We start from the raw sequence: 17,028 nt of genomic DNA, 5'->3' as shown, positions 1-17,028 counted from the left end.
TGTAGCCTAAATTTAGATTTTGAAGAGGGGTGGTGTATGAGAGCATCTCCTCCAAATACAGACTGTATGACTCAGATAACTGTGACAGCTTCAGGGGAGAAGTCATGTATGTGTCAATATCCTGTAATTATAACTCTGAAAAATCTTACAATTGTGTAACAGTTCGGTTTGTGTGGGTGAACATTCAGTTAGTAATCAAATGGTACATCAACAGCTCCACAGACAGTGATTATTACAGCCTCCAAGGACAAATCCTGATGGAAAATGTCAATAAATATTAAGTCTCCTCAATCCTGTAATAACTACTTATTATAATTGATAATATAATAAAACTTAGTTTGTATTATCAGTAGTTTTTAGACATAATTGGCTTGCTGATTATTCAATAGTGTACTAACTACCAATAATCTACACTCTTATGTTTTGTCTTACTAAAATTTAAAAAAAAAAAAACTTTTGATGATACAAAATGATTCAATATGACTGAATTTTTGTTTGGTTATGTTTAATTGATAACATCTCTGTCATTATCATTCTCTGGGACACTTACAGCTACATAGATAGTTGGTGCAATTTTGGTTAAATGTAGGTGAATGCTTGATTCTCTCTGAATCAGTAATCAAAGTGACTTTTTGTAAAATCCACTGCTTATTTATTGAGTGACAGACCACATGTTACATTTTTTACTGTGACACATAAATACTTCTGCACCTCTCAAGAACAGATAACTAACCCAAACCAAATGTTATGTATGACACTGTCTTATTAGTTAGCAATATTTAGTAGTGAATATGTAAAATTAGATATGTTCAATTTCTTTGTGGCATGTTTCCACTGCCAAGAGACATTCCAGCCAGTGTGAATTGCAAAAGAAGAAACACAGAAACAAAGACTACTTTCACTAACATCATAAAAAATGAATGTACTTTTGTGAAATGAAACATTTCAAACAGCAAATGTCATATATTTATTGAGACGAGATACATCAAGATTTGGGTGGCTCACAATTTCCTGTATACTCTCACTGGAAATCTTGGAAAAGTACACATTTCATTTCAACTACTATGTGACTGCTTTATTTAAAAAGTACCACTGTGCTTCCTTGCTCCTTCATCCATGCACGCTGAGGATCAGATACCCCCCCTCCAAAAAAAAAGAGCTCTTAAAAAGGTGCATGAAAACCAATATGACCCTCCATCTTCTGACCAATCATGCACATCTGAAACTGCATAACACTGCAACTAACAGTTGGATTAGGAGACTAATTCATTTCACTTGTGTGTTCAACAAACTCTACATGTTTAGATTTATTTAATTCTTGGTTGGCTCAGTTTCTGTAAATAAAAAATGACAGTGAGTGTGTGTGCTTTTGTGCAAAGAGAGAGGAAAAGGGAGAATTGTATCAAGTAGCTGATATGTTTTCCCTCCACCGGGTCCCGTGGCCATGAACAATAGCTAGTGCTGTTTGTTCTTGCTTACCTGGGGCTTCTGTCTCCAGTGAGTCGGAGCAAGACCCAGCCAGTATCTATTCTCCGCGAACACAGCTCAAGCACAGAGACACATTGTCCACAGCTTTTTTAATTAAAGGCCTGGGGTTGACAGTCTGTGCCAGGTGACCTGAACTGCTCCGAGCCTACATGTGTCCTCTGCTATCCTCTCTACTGGGGATAAGTCTCAGTGGATAATTGGATAGGGAAATGCTATACTGCTATCATGAGATGGAGGAAGGATTATCCACTGAGGACTTTGACTTAAGAGGCGGGGATAGAGGAATAATGTAATGTTTTCTTCTTTCTACTTCCAGCCTACCTGCCTCATTCTCCCACCTTTTACACTCTCTCCCCCTCTTCCTCTCTGTTGCAAGACCAGGCTATAAGAGAGGGAGGGGGTACTCAAGTGACTTTTTTTTTTTTTTTTTTTTGCCTGCAATGAAATCCACCTGCTCCTCATCTCTGGTGTATTAGAGATTGTCCCAAGTAGTTTTCCCAACCAGAGCAGACATGGAGCGTCTAGAGAGAAGACTGCCTGTAGCTTTCCTCCTCTTTCTGCCTCTTCTTTCTGTCAGCTGTGTCTCCAATCAGAAATCTACAGGTAGATTATATTAGATTATATTAAATAGGTTTTTGGTGAATTACAACTCATGTGCATGCTTGCAGAGAAGTTTAAAATGTTTTAAAAGGTGGGGGTATGAAGGTATGTGTCCTTCTACAAGAAAATGTGCATTTGATTTTCACTTAATTCGAAACTTTCCTCTGCTGTTTTTGTTCAGTCTCCTGGTGCGTGATATCTAATGCTGAGGAGCAGAAGTGTTTGGATCTGGCCGGGAACGCCACAGCTCGGAATATTAGAGGGAATTTGCAATGTGTCCGTGGCCTGAACACTAGAGATTGTATGGACAAAATCAAGGTATCTGTTCAGTCTTTTTTTTTTCATGTTCATTTATTAATCTAATTCCAAATAATACTTTTAGTGAGTTGGGGGGGTTATAGATTGAAATTTGAAAGAAATATTATCATCTTCAACAATCCTTCTCCATGATTTTGTTTTAAACTTTCTCAATATGATCACACCTTCATTAACTTGTAGCTCTTTCTTCAGACATATGTGTAATTAATCTGCTGTATTTTTTAATGTTACATACAGTACCAGTCAAAAGTTTGGACACACCTTCCCTTTCACTTGAATAAGAAAGTGTATCTAAACTTTTGACATGTAATATGAGATAGTTCCAGCTCAAGAAGGTACTGAAGGGATTTCATAAAAACACATTCATGCATTGTACTTATTTGTTGCCATTGAACACCACATGTTGGCATAAGCAAGCATCCCTCAGCTATTTGTAACAAAAGTATGTTTTTTCTCAGAATGGGACAGCAGACGCAGCCTCCATGTTTGGAGATGACATCTATGCTGCTAGCCTCTGCCATGGCTTGGAGCTGGCAGCAGGAGAGTCCTACAACGGAGTGGGTAAGTCAGAGGTTTGAGCTCTACAGCAGGTAAAACCGGAAGTCATTGAAGTCTCAGGATTTTGTCTAATGTGATTCACTCCAGATAAGGTCATGTTCATAGCCAAGTGTGTCAAAACCAACATATTAAATCAACAGCAGTCAGTTAAAGCCACATATATACAGTAGACACATTATTCTTTGTGTATTGTATCTTCATTTTCTTATACCTCTCCCCTTTGTTTTTGATTCCCACTTGCTTTTTCCTTCTTTTCTCTCTCTGAAATCCTTCCTCCAGATGGTATTAGCTACTACGTGGTGGCGATGGCTCGTCGCTCTTCGTCAGACCTGTCCCTGCTAGAGATGCATGAGCGCAGCTCCTGTCACCCCGGGATACGCACTACAGTTGGGTGGACAGTGCCCATTGGCTACCTGGTCAACACCTCCCAGATCAGTGTAGGGGATCAGTGCAACTTCCCCAGAGGTGAGACAGAGTTAGAGGGGGGAAGAGAGATTGAGGGAGGTATGATGTGTGTGTGTGTGTGTGTGTATGTAAGGTATATGAGAGGTTCGGAGGGAGGAGGGGGAAAGCAGTTATGTGGAACGAAGGGGTGAAGGGACAGAGGAGACTGGAGGTAAAAGGAGAAGAGTCAGTTAACAGTGCAGCCTTCTCTTTGAATATGAGATTGGATGAGTGTGGGGGTGTGATGATGAATAGAGGGACACAGTGGAAGATCATGATTTCTTCATAAGAGGGGCAAGGGAGCAGAGCATTTTAAAGGCTGATTTACCTTATTACTGTCAAAAGAATCCTAGACCAAAACCAACAATGAACTAAGTGATCTACTGACACGTATTTCCTGTGAAACCAAAGCATGATATATTATTATTCCTCTGGCCACAGACCTTCACTGTTGTCCAAAGACTGTTAAATACTCATAACAGCATAAAATGTGTATTAATCCACAGCTGAAATGAGGCCCGAACAAATACACTATTCAATCAATGTTTGCCAAAAACTACAGTGCCCAGCTGTTTTGGGAAATAAGCTTTAATGAGCCTTAATTTAAAATTAAACTATATTTTTGTTACCAGTTTGTAAAAATTAACTTCTTAAGTAGGAACAAATAGGTTTGGGGCTGAGTGCCACACGCACGATGTAGATGCTGGAGAGTACTGAGAGATGAACGCTTAATTGGTTTTTGACTTTTCATTGGACTTTTTTCCTGTAAGAAAAACATTGATTATATCAGCCTTGTCCTTTAAAAGTTTTTTTTTTTCTTTACTGCTACCTACAGTGTTTATTAGTTGTATTCTTGATATTATTTTTAGCCAGTATATTATTGTCAATTAGTTTTATATGAAAATTAACACAGATATGTTTATTTGGTTAACCTTTGTTCATTCTCTGCTTCATTTCTATTTTACCTTTTATCTGAAATACTTCCTTAAAAAAATATTTAATTATCTATGTTTTAGTGCTTGTTTTGTAATATTTCTTCAAGTCAAACAATGAAAAACTATCTAATGGGCTGTGAGAACATCAGGGACAATGATGGAAATAAGTCCAGGACTTTATTATCCTATCCCTGGCAAAGTCTGATATGTTGTATTTTATTATATGTTAGAGCGTTCTCAATAACCCTTAACCTATCTTAACCTAACCACCACAAATGATTGAGGATGACACAAAAACTTGAAAAACAATCAATTTATTTCCATTGTGGTCTTCTAGTTCTGTTAAAAAATAAAACAAAACACAAACATCTAATTGGATATTAAACAATTAATACTTAGAAAAACCAACAGCTGATTCCCATAGTGCATCCTTGAAGAACTAATAGACCATTATCATTTGATGTAACCTTCTTTTTAAACTGCACTCCTATTAAATAAACCTAATATCATTTCAGTATAATTTTATAGGAGTATAGGAAAAGTTGGCCTCCGGACGTCTGGCTTTTTACTCACTCATACTCTGTCTTTCTCATTTTCTGTCTTTCTCATTCTCTATCTTTTTCACCAGCGGTCGGAAACTTCTTTGGCTACAGCTGTGTACCGGGCGTCAAAGACCCCAGACATGACCCCAGAGGAAACAACCCCAAGAACCTGTGCGAGGCCTGTATAGGAGATGAGAACGACAGACACATCTGTGCCAACAACCACAGAGAGAGGCACTTCGGAGAGGCAGGGGCCCTGAGGTACAACACTGACACTCATAACATTGGAAATAATACCCTAATAGCACCCAGAGGTGGTGTACTTGTTACGACCGCTGCCTCTGAGTCTCCTCTACTTTATATCCATTTCAGCATATTGTCTCCATAGAGGAAAAAAAGTGACTAATTAGAGCTGCCTGCTGCGGAAAATACAGTGATGATAATAATACAATACAGTGACAAGGCATTCAAAGCATTCAATATTACATTACATGGTAGCAACTCCATTCATTAAAAAAGAATGCAAACAAATCAAAATAACATTTCTGTGCACTGTAACTGCTCTTTAATGTCAGTTTCATACATTGCCTGCATGTTTTCACTGCTGTGACTCGAGTTTGAGATGAGAATAAAAGGATCACAGCAGCTCTTTAAACTAATTCTTAAAGTGCAACAATAGGCAGCAGAGGGAGCTTACTTATGGTCTCTAGAGTCACTCTGTCACACCGACACATTCCCCAAGTGTGCTGATTTCCCCTTAATGCGTGTTTTGATCTATTTATATGTTTAATGTGTCTGATTATTTACATTCCCTGTCGTTTTCTTTCAGGTGCGTTGCAGAGAACCTCGGTGATGTGGCCTTTGTCAAACACACAACAATCTTCGACAATTTGGACGGTCAGTGTTTAAATTATCCAGAGCACATTTTAGAGATTACACCACTGGTTATATAATAACATAATTTTATAATTTAAATTATTAATAATGAGGTTATTTGCTGCCAGCAGAGCGTGCTAGTCCCTGTCAAGACACAGGATGTCAGTGTTTCACAATATTTCTTATAGTATTACAGTGTGTAGAATCCAGACTACAATGGACAGATTACAAGAAAGTGATATGTGCATGATATGTGTGAGACAGCAGAAGACAGAGAGGAAATGAGAGTGAGAAGGAAAAAGACAGACGGACAGTCAAAGGTGCAGAGACTTTTGTCCAGCCCTAATTCTCTGTTTGCTGCATCTGCTCCTCCGCTTTGGGCAACATCCAAAATTAATGGTGATCATTATCGCAGTCACGCTACACAGACTCTGCTGGTGCAGTTGAGTTGGAGCAGTTTGACGTCGGCTCCACAAACACTGTTGCTGTTTAACGAAGCATGCTTTCTCATATGGTTCAGAAATGTCCGGAGTCAGACCAATTAACGAAGGTCAAGAAAACACAGAAGGTCCGTGCTGTTGTTTAGGGATGCTGAGAGCAGCTTCAAGGTGGTCTACCGTTTTTCATTTAATTATCTGTTTGGTAAAATAGGATTTTGTTTGCTTTTCAAACTCTTAGGTGGCCAACTAATCTGCTCAAAAATTATAATGTGTCAAGAGTCAACATACTGATTATAGAAAATATTAGGTTATGATTTTTTCAGGAATATTTGTAGGAAAACAAAGACTTAATACTTGATTATGCTGCTTCTTTGAGTAGAAGCTTTTGAGCTGGCTCTAAGAAATACAGTAGTTTGACATTTAGGCAAATACACTCATTCATTCATGAGAAGACTGATACCACTCTCATGTCTCTCCATTACATAATAAGCTACAGCCAGCAGCTGGTTAGCTTAGCTTAGCACAAAGACTAGGGACAAGGGGAAACAGCTAGCCTGGCTCTGTCTGAGGTGTGAGGGCTGTTAAGGACACGGGATTGTGCTTATCTTGTGTGGGTGCTGTGACTTCCCGGAGTCTGGTTGTCTCTGCAAAGACTCCAGGATGTCACTGCACCCAGCCAAGAAGTAGTCCCGCTGATAGTGTCATTTTTACACTTTTTACACACACACAAGACATAACATGTTAGCTGGTGAGCTTTAGAGGTGCTGGTAGGTGGGTTTTATTACCTTCAAACAGAGCCAGGCTAGCTGTTTTCCCCCTGCTCCCTGTCTTTATGTTAAGATAAGCTAACTGGCTGCTTGCTGCAGGCTCATATTTAACTTCACTATTTATCTGATACATCTGCACTCCTCTCCTGCCAAGGTAAGAACCAGGAATCCTGGGCCCTGGATCTGGAGCTGGAGGACCTGAAGCTGCTGTGTCCAGATGGAACCGAGGCAGGTCTGGATGAGTATGAGCGATGCCACCTGGCAGCCGTCCCTGCCAACGCTGTGGTGGTGCGCATGGAGGACAAGTGCCGCGTCTGGAAGTACCTGGAACGCTTACAGGTGGGTGCAGACAGATATTGCATCAGCTTTGTCTAAATGTGTGTGTTTTTCCTCAGATGTATGTGTGTATGTCTATCTGATATCTCTGTGGAGTCTGTTTTATTGATCAAAACGTCTCAGAAGGTAGGTATCTGCTAAACTGTCATCCTTCTTCCTTACTGAGTGTGTGGGAGACGCCAGGATGATTGATACGTCCTGTGCTTACTCCCTGGCTACACACACACGCACACACACGCACATGTCCTCACAGGCTGACAGAAACTCACACTCACATGTAAGCCAACGCACATCCATGCATGCCCTCATGCATTAAGTGCTGTCACACACTTTCTCTCTCCTGCAGAATGTGTTTGGCAACGCCGCCGAGGGCTTCAGTCTGTTCAGCTCAGCAGGCTATGGTGAATCCGATCTGCTCTTCAGTGATGCCACCCACCACCTGCAGAGGGTTCTGGGTAGCTGCACCTCTTGGCTGGGCCCCTCTTACACCACCATGCTGCAAGCCTTTGAGTGTGAGGGTAAGAGTGATGATGTGTGTATGTACTGTATCTATGTGGGTCTGCTGTTAAAGAGTAGGCGGCTAAGTGGCTGGAAGAATGTTTTCTCCTTTGTGTGTGTGTGTGTGTGTGTGTGTGTGTGTGGACGTTTGTGTATCCACTGCAGCTGTTCTCATTATTGCGCTTTCCCACCAACAGGCTTCTGCTGATGGAACAGGAGGAAGACATCCAGCGCATCAACTTCCACCCCATTCCTCCGTCTCCGTCCTCCCATTCTGCCTCCCCTCCCTGCCATCTGTGTCCCCCCCGTCAGTCCATCTCACATCCTTTTTGCTTGGCTTTTTGTATTTGTTTTGTCCTTGCATTTCACTGCACGTTCTCAATCATTACGTCCTCGTCCTCCTCCAACTTAGTGCGTCTCCTAATACGCTGGCTGGCAGGGTAGGACATTGCTAAGAGGGGCTAATCGGATAAGAAAAACTTCAGAAAAATGTCCCTGAAATTGAGCGTGGGTTTAAAAATGACACTGGGAAGAAGGGGTAGGAAAGAGAGAAGATAGGGTAAAAATACAAAACAATAGAATAGTAAAGATGTGCAGGTTAATGAGTGCTGTAGTTATTATATTGTTGACAGATTTTCTCTTTTTAAAGCATTTTTTAAGAGGATTTTGTTGGAATTAACCCATAAACATTAGTGTCCCCAAATTTTTTTAATATACACAAAAGAAAAATCCTATTATATAAAAATGAGTTCCTACCCTGGACATTTGTTGGGAAATAGTGTTCTTCTTGGCTTGCTGCATTAGTCTGAGCTTCAGTACCCCCCCTCACCCCCTCACCCCCTCCCACAGGGTCTGTCTCTGGCACTGAACAACTGGGTGCTATTAACTTTGAGCTTAGAAGTCTCAGTTACTGTATGTGTGTGTGTGTGTGTGTCTGTGTGTGTACACTTTTTTCCCACAGCCATTATTGCCCTAATTGGCAGTCTGGCATATTATACTGTTTGTGTGCAAGTGAGAGAAAGTGTGTGTATGTATGCATGTGTCTGTACTTTTGCTAATGTGTGACTGTGTGTGTGTGTGTGTGTGTGTGTTGATAGAACTGCTGCTTTCCCATGGCTTGTATAGCTTACGACTTTGGATCCCTGCTTTCTCACGTCTGGTATGGTTGATGGGACTGTGCCAGCTCACAGTGTATTGTTACACTATACTGTACAGTTAGGAGAAGAGGATTAGGGCTTGGGTTGCCTCCAGTGACCCCTTGAGTACGTCTTTTAAAAAGCTTTGGTAATTTTCTCATCTGTGACAACATTTCCATCACCCGAAATTCCCCCGAATACGCTCTCCAAATCCCTCTCCCTCTCTCCTGCTTCTGTTATTATCCATGTAGCAACATGTAGAGGGGCTACGTAGACTCCTGTTGTCTCTTTCTACGACATGTCATTTATACTGAAACATTGCTACCAATAGCAAAGACACTGATAATGATAGGAGGTAAGAGTTACTCACAGGAGGATGTTCAAGGCTGGATTTACAAGCAGCAAATTAGTCGGTGCAGTGTGTAGTGTTGTCAGAAGAATTGTCACAAAGAAGAGTATTACCGAATTAATGTGCTGTGAAGAAATGGTGATTGTTAAAAAAATGCACAAGAGAATTTCTCCTGACATGTTTAAGGAAGTGTAATTAAAGAGTGTAAAGATGAATCGCAGTTAAATCATCAGCAAGTTTAAAGCCTTACTTGACATACAGAATCGGGTACTGTAAAATGTAGAATAGATTGTAATTCTGAGCTTCTCTTGTTGGTCTCCACCTCTATGATTTTCTTTCACGTTCTGCACCGCAGAGCTCAGCAATAAACTTATAAAGTGGACAATGTTCTCCTCATCAAACTGGTGGTTGTCGACCTCATAATACTGGAAAAGAAATCCTTTGAGTTAGAGCTAGTACAACAGATACAAACAAAGGGATGTATTCAATTTGCACGACTCTGCTTTGAGAGAAAACACTAATGTCCTCTTTTTGAAACAAAATATCGCCACATTTCACCTCACTAGCCGACTGCATGTGTTACGTTTTGGCTCTTGATGGCAAAAAACTCCCCAAGTGTGAATGTGGAAGATGGAAAAATACCACAATTCTCGAGAGAGGCACTATTGTTCACCTCATTAGCGAACAGCAAAAAAAGTCTTTGTCATCTGGTTCAATCTGTTGTACTAATTCAACTCTGGTTTGTAACAATGGTGCTGTTTGTTTTTATTGTTTGTCTGAAAGTCTTTAAAGAGGCTTGATGTAAATACTCCTCACTGCCTGAATGTGTAGAGCTGCAAACCTTCTTTACTTCAACCAATTAAATGAATGATGATAAAGAAAATAATCTTCTCTTCCTTTCTAGCTGACTTCTAATTATCCTGAAACTGCTATATGATATCTGTGTGGAAATGAATTTGCTCGATATCATCTCGCTCGTTCCGTCTCGCACTCTCTTCTCTCACTCTCTGTCTTTCTGCCTTTTGCACACACATTCACTCAGAAATGTGCTGTTTGCTTCCTCTCAGACATCTGGGAACAAAAGTAAAGGAGACGGGGAGGAATTAAAAAGAAAAAAAAAAAAAATGGAGCGCACACACACACACAAAGGCCTGCATAGAGAGAGGCAGGTGCTCACTCAAGTGGAGAGATGCACCTCCCAGGTAGACAGGTGAATCAGGGACACACCATCATATTGTTGGTGGCCCCACGTAGAGACAGACCTCTACTCAGCATGGATAAAATATCCCTTCAAAAAATGCCCTTTGGAGAAAGTCTGAGGTCGTGATGGCAGATACTGGAGATTGAACTGCATTGCAGCAGAGTGCTGCAATCATTCTCAATCCTCAGCTCTCTTGCTGTCCATTTTGCTGTAATGCACAAATAAAAACAACTTATGCAGCCCAAACGCGGTCCTCTCATCCTTCTGGCTTGTGTGAATGCCATCGGTGGGAAGTAATTAGTAATTCTATTTTTGTACTTAAACAGCAGTGAACAGATGTGACAGGAGAAGTAAACATAACTCCCCAATTAAGAATAAAAAACAAAATGCTAAGTAATTAAAATACATTTACTCAAACAGGTACTCGAGAACTTTTAGTTTGAATATATGCACATTTTATGCCACTCTATGCTTATTCTCCACCAAAATGCCCAAGGAAATATTGTACAAAGTACAACACAGAAGCATCTCATAAAATAAAATGCATTTTATAGATTAAACTTCCCAACAGTACATAAAGTAGTTACAATTCGCTCCCACATGCTACAAAATTTTAAATGGTGCTTACATTTGACTGCATCAGTATAATTATACTCTATAGCAGTCAGTATCATTATATGGTATTATATTAGTATACGCAGTGCAATGGTCCCTAACCCGGAGGTCCACCACAAGAGGTATCTGAGGATTTGTATGATGATTAACAGGTTCAGTTCAGATCTTAATTGTCCAACAAGAGAGAATTCTTTTTGCAGCAAGGCAGCATAAAAACACAAAAACCATGAACATTAAACACAATAAAAACACAATAACACGATTGAAGACATTAAAAGTGTCCGGACTATGCACGCAATTCACAATACTATAAAGGATGTAAACAAGGAAAACAGCAACAAGAAGAATACAGATTAGAAAATAAAGAGCAAAGCTGTGTGAGAGAGCAAGTTTATAAAGTATGAGAGTTAAGAGCACTTATTGCACATGGATGGATAAAAACTTGAACCTGTTGCACCTACAGTAATTTTTGTAAACCTGTATCTCTGATCATAGGGCAGGATGTCAAAGGAAAGCTGAATTAATCTATTTATAATACACAAAATTGTATTTCTCTGTGCTTTTTTTCTATTGTGAATTACTGGATTTTTTTTTGTCTTTTCAGGCCTCTAAAACTTACTCAAAGTCAAAAATGACTTTTTGGCTAAATGTGTTCACATGAGCACTTGTTGAGAGGTTGCAAGTACACACAGCTAAAAAGTCCAAACTGAAAAAGTAGTGATGCATCATCAGCCAAATAAGAATCAAACATACCAAACATATCATATGTTAATGTGACCAATGCATTAATGTGTATGTTTACACTTTACTGCTGTTCTTGATTGAGGTGCAGTTATTTTTTGTGTTTAATCTGTAACAATGCAACAAGTTTAAGTATCTAGTAGCCAAACTAAAATACTCAAGTACATGTAGGTCAAAATTGCACTTATCAGCACTATACTTGAGAAAATGAACATATTTTTTACCACTCTTAACATTTTGAAAGAGTCCGTTCTGCCTCATGACTTTTATTTGTAATACTTGTAAAATTATTGTATTAATAATGTAGACTAGTAAAATTGTGAGTTCCTGACTTTTACTTGTAAAGGAGTGTTTTCACACTAAATATCTGAGTAGGCGACATCTTACTGTTGAATGTCGAGATGCCTCTGAATGTGTGTGTGTGGATGTGTGAGTGAATCCGTGCAGGCGTGTCAGCTCGCGCGTTTGCGGGTGTCTTTATCTCTACTGGCACGGGTGACGGCACGGACGGGAGACAATTTGACCGGAGGTTGTGAGGCGAGAGCGGCGGAGAAGGGAGGGATGACAGTGATGGAGGGAGAGAAAGGGGAAGAGTGACAGGTAATCCATCAGAGGCGTTACTGTCATTATTCAATTACCACCCATCCTTAGCACTCTTGATAACCCCAACACGCACACACACACATAGCCTATGTACCCACACATGTGCGCACGCAGTGGGAAGTTGCACCGAAGTGGCAGATCCTCTTACACAAGGTGGGTTTGTGCTGTGTGGGTGGTGAGGTGAGTCGGGACACGGGGCTTGGATCTGGTTCCTTATACGCTTTTAGTGCAGCAGACCTTTAAATCTCCACTCCTTCCTCCTCTCATCCCTTCTTCCTCTCAAACCCCCCCCCCCCCCCCACACGATAAGGAACATGGAGTATGATTAGACGCCAGTGACACCAGGCTTATCGCTCTGCTCCCATAACGCTCCCCAGATCACTTACACAATACAACCCAAGCAGCACAGACACACACACACACACACACACACACACACACACATAAGTTTGAGCAGCTATCCTTGTTAGGACATTGCATTGACTTCCATTCATTGTGGACAGCCTAACTATAACCTTAACTAGGACCTCAGAAATGACGTGTTGCCTCATTAGGACTGGGCTTTGGTCCCCATGAGGAGTATTGGTCCTGACAAGGTCGGTAAATAGGCGCACACACACACACACTAAAGGCTGAGACTGGCTATCAATTCTAGATATGCTTTTAGCTCAGTTTGTGTGACGGCGTACGTTGCCTCCATAATGACGCGCGAGCAGGGTGAAAAATGACGGCGAGCAGCAGATTGTTTGAATGTGAAGCTCGAGGGAGGAGGATGTTTATGCATAGTATAGGTGACTATATATATAGGTGATAGTGACATGAGGATGCAGGCTCAGTGGTTTTCAAACACTAGATGGCGCTGCCTCCTCAGCAGTGTGCAGCGCATCCATCATGACTTTTCCAATATAACTGGTGTAAAACCACATGGGGATCCAAATAGCGCACATACCGAGGCTTCTCTCTTCTCATCACAGTCTGGCTGTCTCCATGTCCTCCTTGCTCCTCCTCTAATCCTCTTTTTCCAATTTCTACTCCCTCTTTCCTGTTTTCTCCTCGTTTCTAATCTCTTCTCTCCTCTCTCGATTGTTCACCTCTCCTTTCCTGTTTCTTTGTTATCTTCATGTCAACCTGTCATTCCTCTCTTTTTCTTCACCTCTTTTATCATCTCTTCTCCCCTTGGTCAACCTTTCTCATCTCCTCTCGTTTTCCTTCCCACTCTCCTCTTCTGATTTATTTTCTTTTCTTCTCTTTGACTTGTTTCCTTCCTTCTCTTCTGTCCTCTCTTTGTCTCCACCTCCTATTTTCTCATTTATTATCCTCTTTTTGTCTCCTCCCATCTCGTCTCCTTCCCTCTAGTTTCATCCACCTCTTTTCCTTTATTTTGCTTCCTCTCCTCTCCTCTTTTCCCCTCTCTTCTCCCACTACCTCTTTCTCTTATTTCCTTTCCTCACCACTCTCCTCTTTTCTCCTCTACCTCTTTTCTCTCGTCTTTTTTCACCTCTCCTCATGTCCACCTTTCTCTCCTCTCTGCTTCATGCCTTTTTCCTTTCCTTTTCTCCTTTCCTTCTTCTCTCCTCTCCACTCTCCTTGTTTCTTTTTCTCTCCTCCACTCTCCTCTACTTCTTTTCTCTCCTTATTCCTTGTTTTTCCATTTTTCTTCTCCTCATGTTTACCTTTCTCCTCTCCTCTAACCTTTTTCTCTCCTCTTCTGTTTTCACCTCTCCTCATGTCTACCGTCCTCTCCTTCCCTCTTCTGTTTCTGTCCCTTCTCCTCTATTTCTTTCCTGTCCTCCTCTTTCCTTTCCTTTTCTCCTCCTTGCCTCTTCTTTTCCACTCTCCTCTAATTTCCTCTTCTCTCCCCATGTAGAGGGGCTACAACTTTTTCTCTCCTCCTCTCGTTTCATTTTACCTCTCCTCATGTTCACCTTTCTCCTCTACTCTTTTTCTCTCCTTATGTCCTCATATCCTGTCCTCTTCTTGTCTCCTCTCCTTTCCTGTCCCCTTCTTTCCTTTTTCCCTTTCCTTATCTCCTCATTTCTCCCAGCCTCCCCTCTACTTATTTTCTCTCCTCTTTCATGTCTCATTTTTCTCTGCTCCTGTTCACCTTTTTCTTCTCCCCTAACCTTTTTCCTCTCCTCTTCTGTCCTGTCTCTTTTCACCTCTCCTCATGTCCACCTTTCTCCTCTCCTCTTCTATTTCCTCATTTATTCTCCTCTCCTACCCTGCCCTGTCTTTTCATCCACCTATTTTCTCTCCTCTCCTCTCCTCTCCTCTAGTCTCCTTTCCTCTCCTCTCCTCTCCTCTCCTCCATGGAGCAGTAGCTCTGTAATGTTGTTAGGACATGCTCTCATTAATAACCTACACTCTGAGAGTCTTTGCTAGTGGAGCGTGAATCTCCCGTTTGGGGACGAATAGAGGGTATTTCACTGCATGTGTGTGTGTGTGTGAATGAATGAGAGACAGAGAGAGGATAGACAGAATGAAAGAAAACACGACGGGTGGGTGTGCTGTACAAAAAGCATGTTGTTTCCTCCCATTGTTTAATGGTGCTGGATCAGCTTGCGGTCTGCTGGTCCAATATGTTTTATGTGTACTGTAGGTGGGCGCGTGGATCCGTGCCAGACGTCCTTGAGTCTGACCCTGTTAGGGAACCTTGCCTTTGGGCATCCCATGGCCCAGTACTCATTACTGCTGTAGGCACACACACACATGCACGCACACACACACATGCACACACACGTACGTGCACCTATTCACACACAAACTCACACCATGCACAGCACAAAGTGGTCATCTCGTGTGCAAACACAGAAATCCAGTTACAGATAGACTGCAGGTGTGTGTGTGTGTGTGTGTGTGTGTGTGTGTATGTGTGTATGTATGTGTGTGTGTGTGTGTGTGTGTGTGTGTGTGCTATCTATGTTCACTATCTTATAAGGGCTCAGTAAAATAGTAATTTGTGAGCAGCCGTTCCCTCATTAGGAAAAGTGTCAATGGTTAAACGTGAAAGTTAAGGTAATGCCTGCTGTCAGGCAATTAGGGGAAGTTACAGTTAGGGGAAGTTACAGGGAGTGAGTGTAAGTCAACAGAAGTATAACAAGGATGTGTGCAGGTGTGTTTGTGTATGTGTGTGTGTGTTACATTTACGCTCTGTGTGCCACCTCTATCTGTTCCTGCGCTCCATAACGAGCCGACAGGTGTACGAGCCAGCAGGCTGGACACTGACTGATGCAGCGCTAATGCTCAGACATTCTCTTTCTCCCACACACACACACACGCCTACACACATACAGACACACACAGACATACACACACACACAGGAGTAATGTATTGTACAATAAGTGTTGTCCAACCTCAGCAGTACACTCAGCTTTGGCAGAGAGGCAGAAACAGAAAGGAGGAGGAGGAGGTGGTGGGGGATGAGAGAGGGTGATTAAATAGTCTAGTTAGTCCACAGAGTGGTTGAGAACATTAAGCGCCGGGCCATTCATCAGTATAACACACACAATACACACACTATGTATACACGCACCCACTCATATTGATTGCAAAAGTTAAAAATGTCTCTGCTTGGTGAGCCTCACTCAGTGAAATCTCAGAGGATAACAACACACTAACACACACACACACAAATTCCCCCAAATTCCCATATGTACATCTACACACACCCACACAAACACACACACACACACACACACACACACACACACACACACACACACACACACACTCCCTCTCAAACAGATTAATTTTCCATCACTTACCCGTCCTGTCATAAGTGTGAGCACTGGCTCATTAAAACTCTTCAAACTCCCTCCCACATCTCCCTCCTGCACCTCCCCACCCTCCCTCTTTCTCTCTTTCTCATAAACGGACAGGACTCCTTACTGCTATAGAGGTGGGGATATATAGAGGGAAAAAAAAAAAACAACAAAAACATGAAAGCCCAGGGAGGATAAGGAGGTAAAGCAGGTGGGCTGTCAAACAAGAGAAGATGAGGAAATGGAAGAGTAGGAAGAGAAAAAAAATTAGGTGGATTGTCAGAGAATATGACGGAAGGAGCATGAAGGATTTCTACAAATAGGGTGAGGAATGAGCAGACGGAGGGAAAGGACAAACAGTCAGGGAGAAGGGGGAGAAGAGCAGTAGGATAAGCAGTTGGGATGTTGAATATGAGGGAAACAGAAATAGGAAAAAAAGAAAAAAGACAAGGAGGAATGGAGGAAAAGGAGAAATAGACTAAAAGAGAGCAGGAGAAGATAAGAAGCAGACAGGATGGTGAATAATAGGATGGTTGTAAAGGAAGGGGACATAAAGAAATGATGTATAAGCAGCAAAATGAGGCATTTAGTTGGCAATTAGTAAATGGGATGAACTGAGAGGTAAAGGAGAAGAGGCAAGGACATCATCAAAAAGACAAAACAGCAAGGGAGGGAGGGGAAGAGGAGCGATTTATCCTTATGCTCTCAGTAATTCCCAAATATGAAGTCCCTTGTTATCACTGTTTAGTTTTAATCTTCAGCCTAACAGTCTTTTTCATTATCAGGATAATGCTGGTTATTACCTCTTCATTGGCAGGA

At 41.5% G+C, this 17,028-nt stretch overlaps 1 protein-coding gene across 1 annotated transcript; it reads left to right on the top strand.

The window, feature by feature from the left end:
- The first annotated feature begins 1,929 nt into the window (after positions 1 to 1,929).
- On the top strand, positions 1,930 to 10,239 carry LOC122998393 (otolith matrix protein). Its single transcript, XM_044375284.1, has 9 exons — positions 1,930 to 2,091; positions 2,270 to 2,406; positions 2,865 to 2,967; positions 3,244 to 3,429; positions 4,972 to 5,146; positions 5,715 to 5,782; positions 7,123 to 7,307; positions 7,651 to 7,822; positions 8,000 to 10,239. Exons 1-9 carry the CDS (start codon positions 2,001 to 2,003, stop codon positions 8,008 to 8,010), a joined length of 1,128 nt encoding a protein of 375 aa, XP_044231219.1. The 5' UTR covers positions 1,930 to 2,000; the 3' UTR covers positions 8,011 to 10,239.
- Positions 10,240 to 17,028: the final 6,789 nt, after the last annotated feature.

The sequence above is a fragment of the Thunnus albacares genome, chromosome 15 (genome assembly GCF_914725855.1).
Source record: "Thunnus albacares chromosome 15, fThuAlb1.1, whole genome shotgun sequence".
NCBI classification, from domain to species: Eukaryota; Metazoa; Chordata; class Actinopteri; order Scombriformes; family Scombridae; genus Thunnus; species Thunnus albacares.
Note: the sequence above shows the minus strand (reverse complement) of the source record. Positions and strands in the feature narration are given on the sequence as shown.

Excerpts from the sequence above, each read along its gene's own strand:
- LOC122998393 (XM_044375284.1), top strand. The coding sequence starts at position 2,001 with ATGGAGCGTCTAGAGAGAAGACTGCCTGTAGCTTTCCTCCTCTTTCTG. Across the intron at positions 5,783-7,122 it reads AATCTTCGACAATTTGGACG|GTAAGAACCAGGAATCCTGG; the intron begins GTCAGTGTTTAA and ends TCTCCTGCCAAG. Across the intron at positions 7,308-7,650 it reads AGTACCTGGAACGCTTACAG|AATGTGTTTGGCAACGCCGC; the intron begins GTGGGTGCAGAC and ends TCTCTCCTGCAG.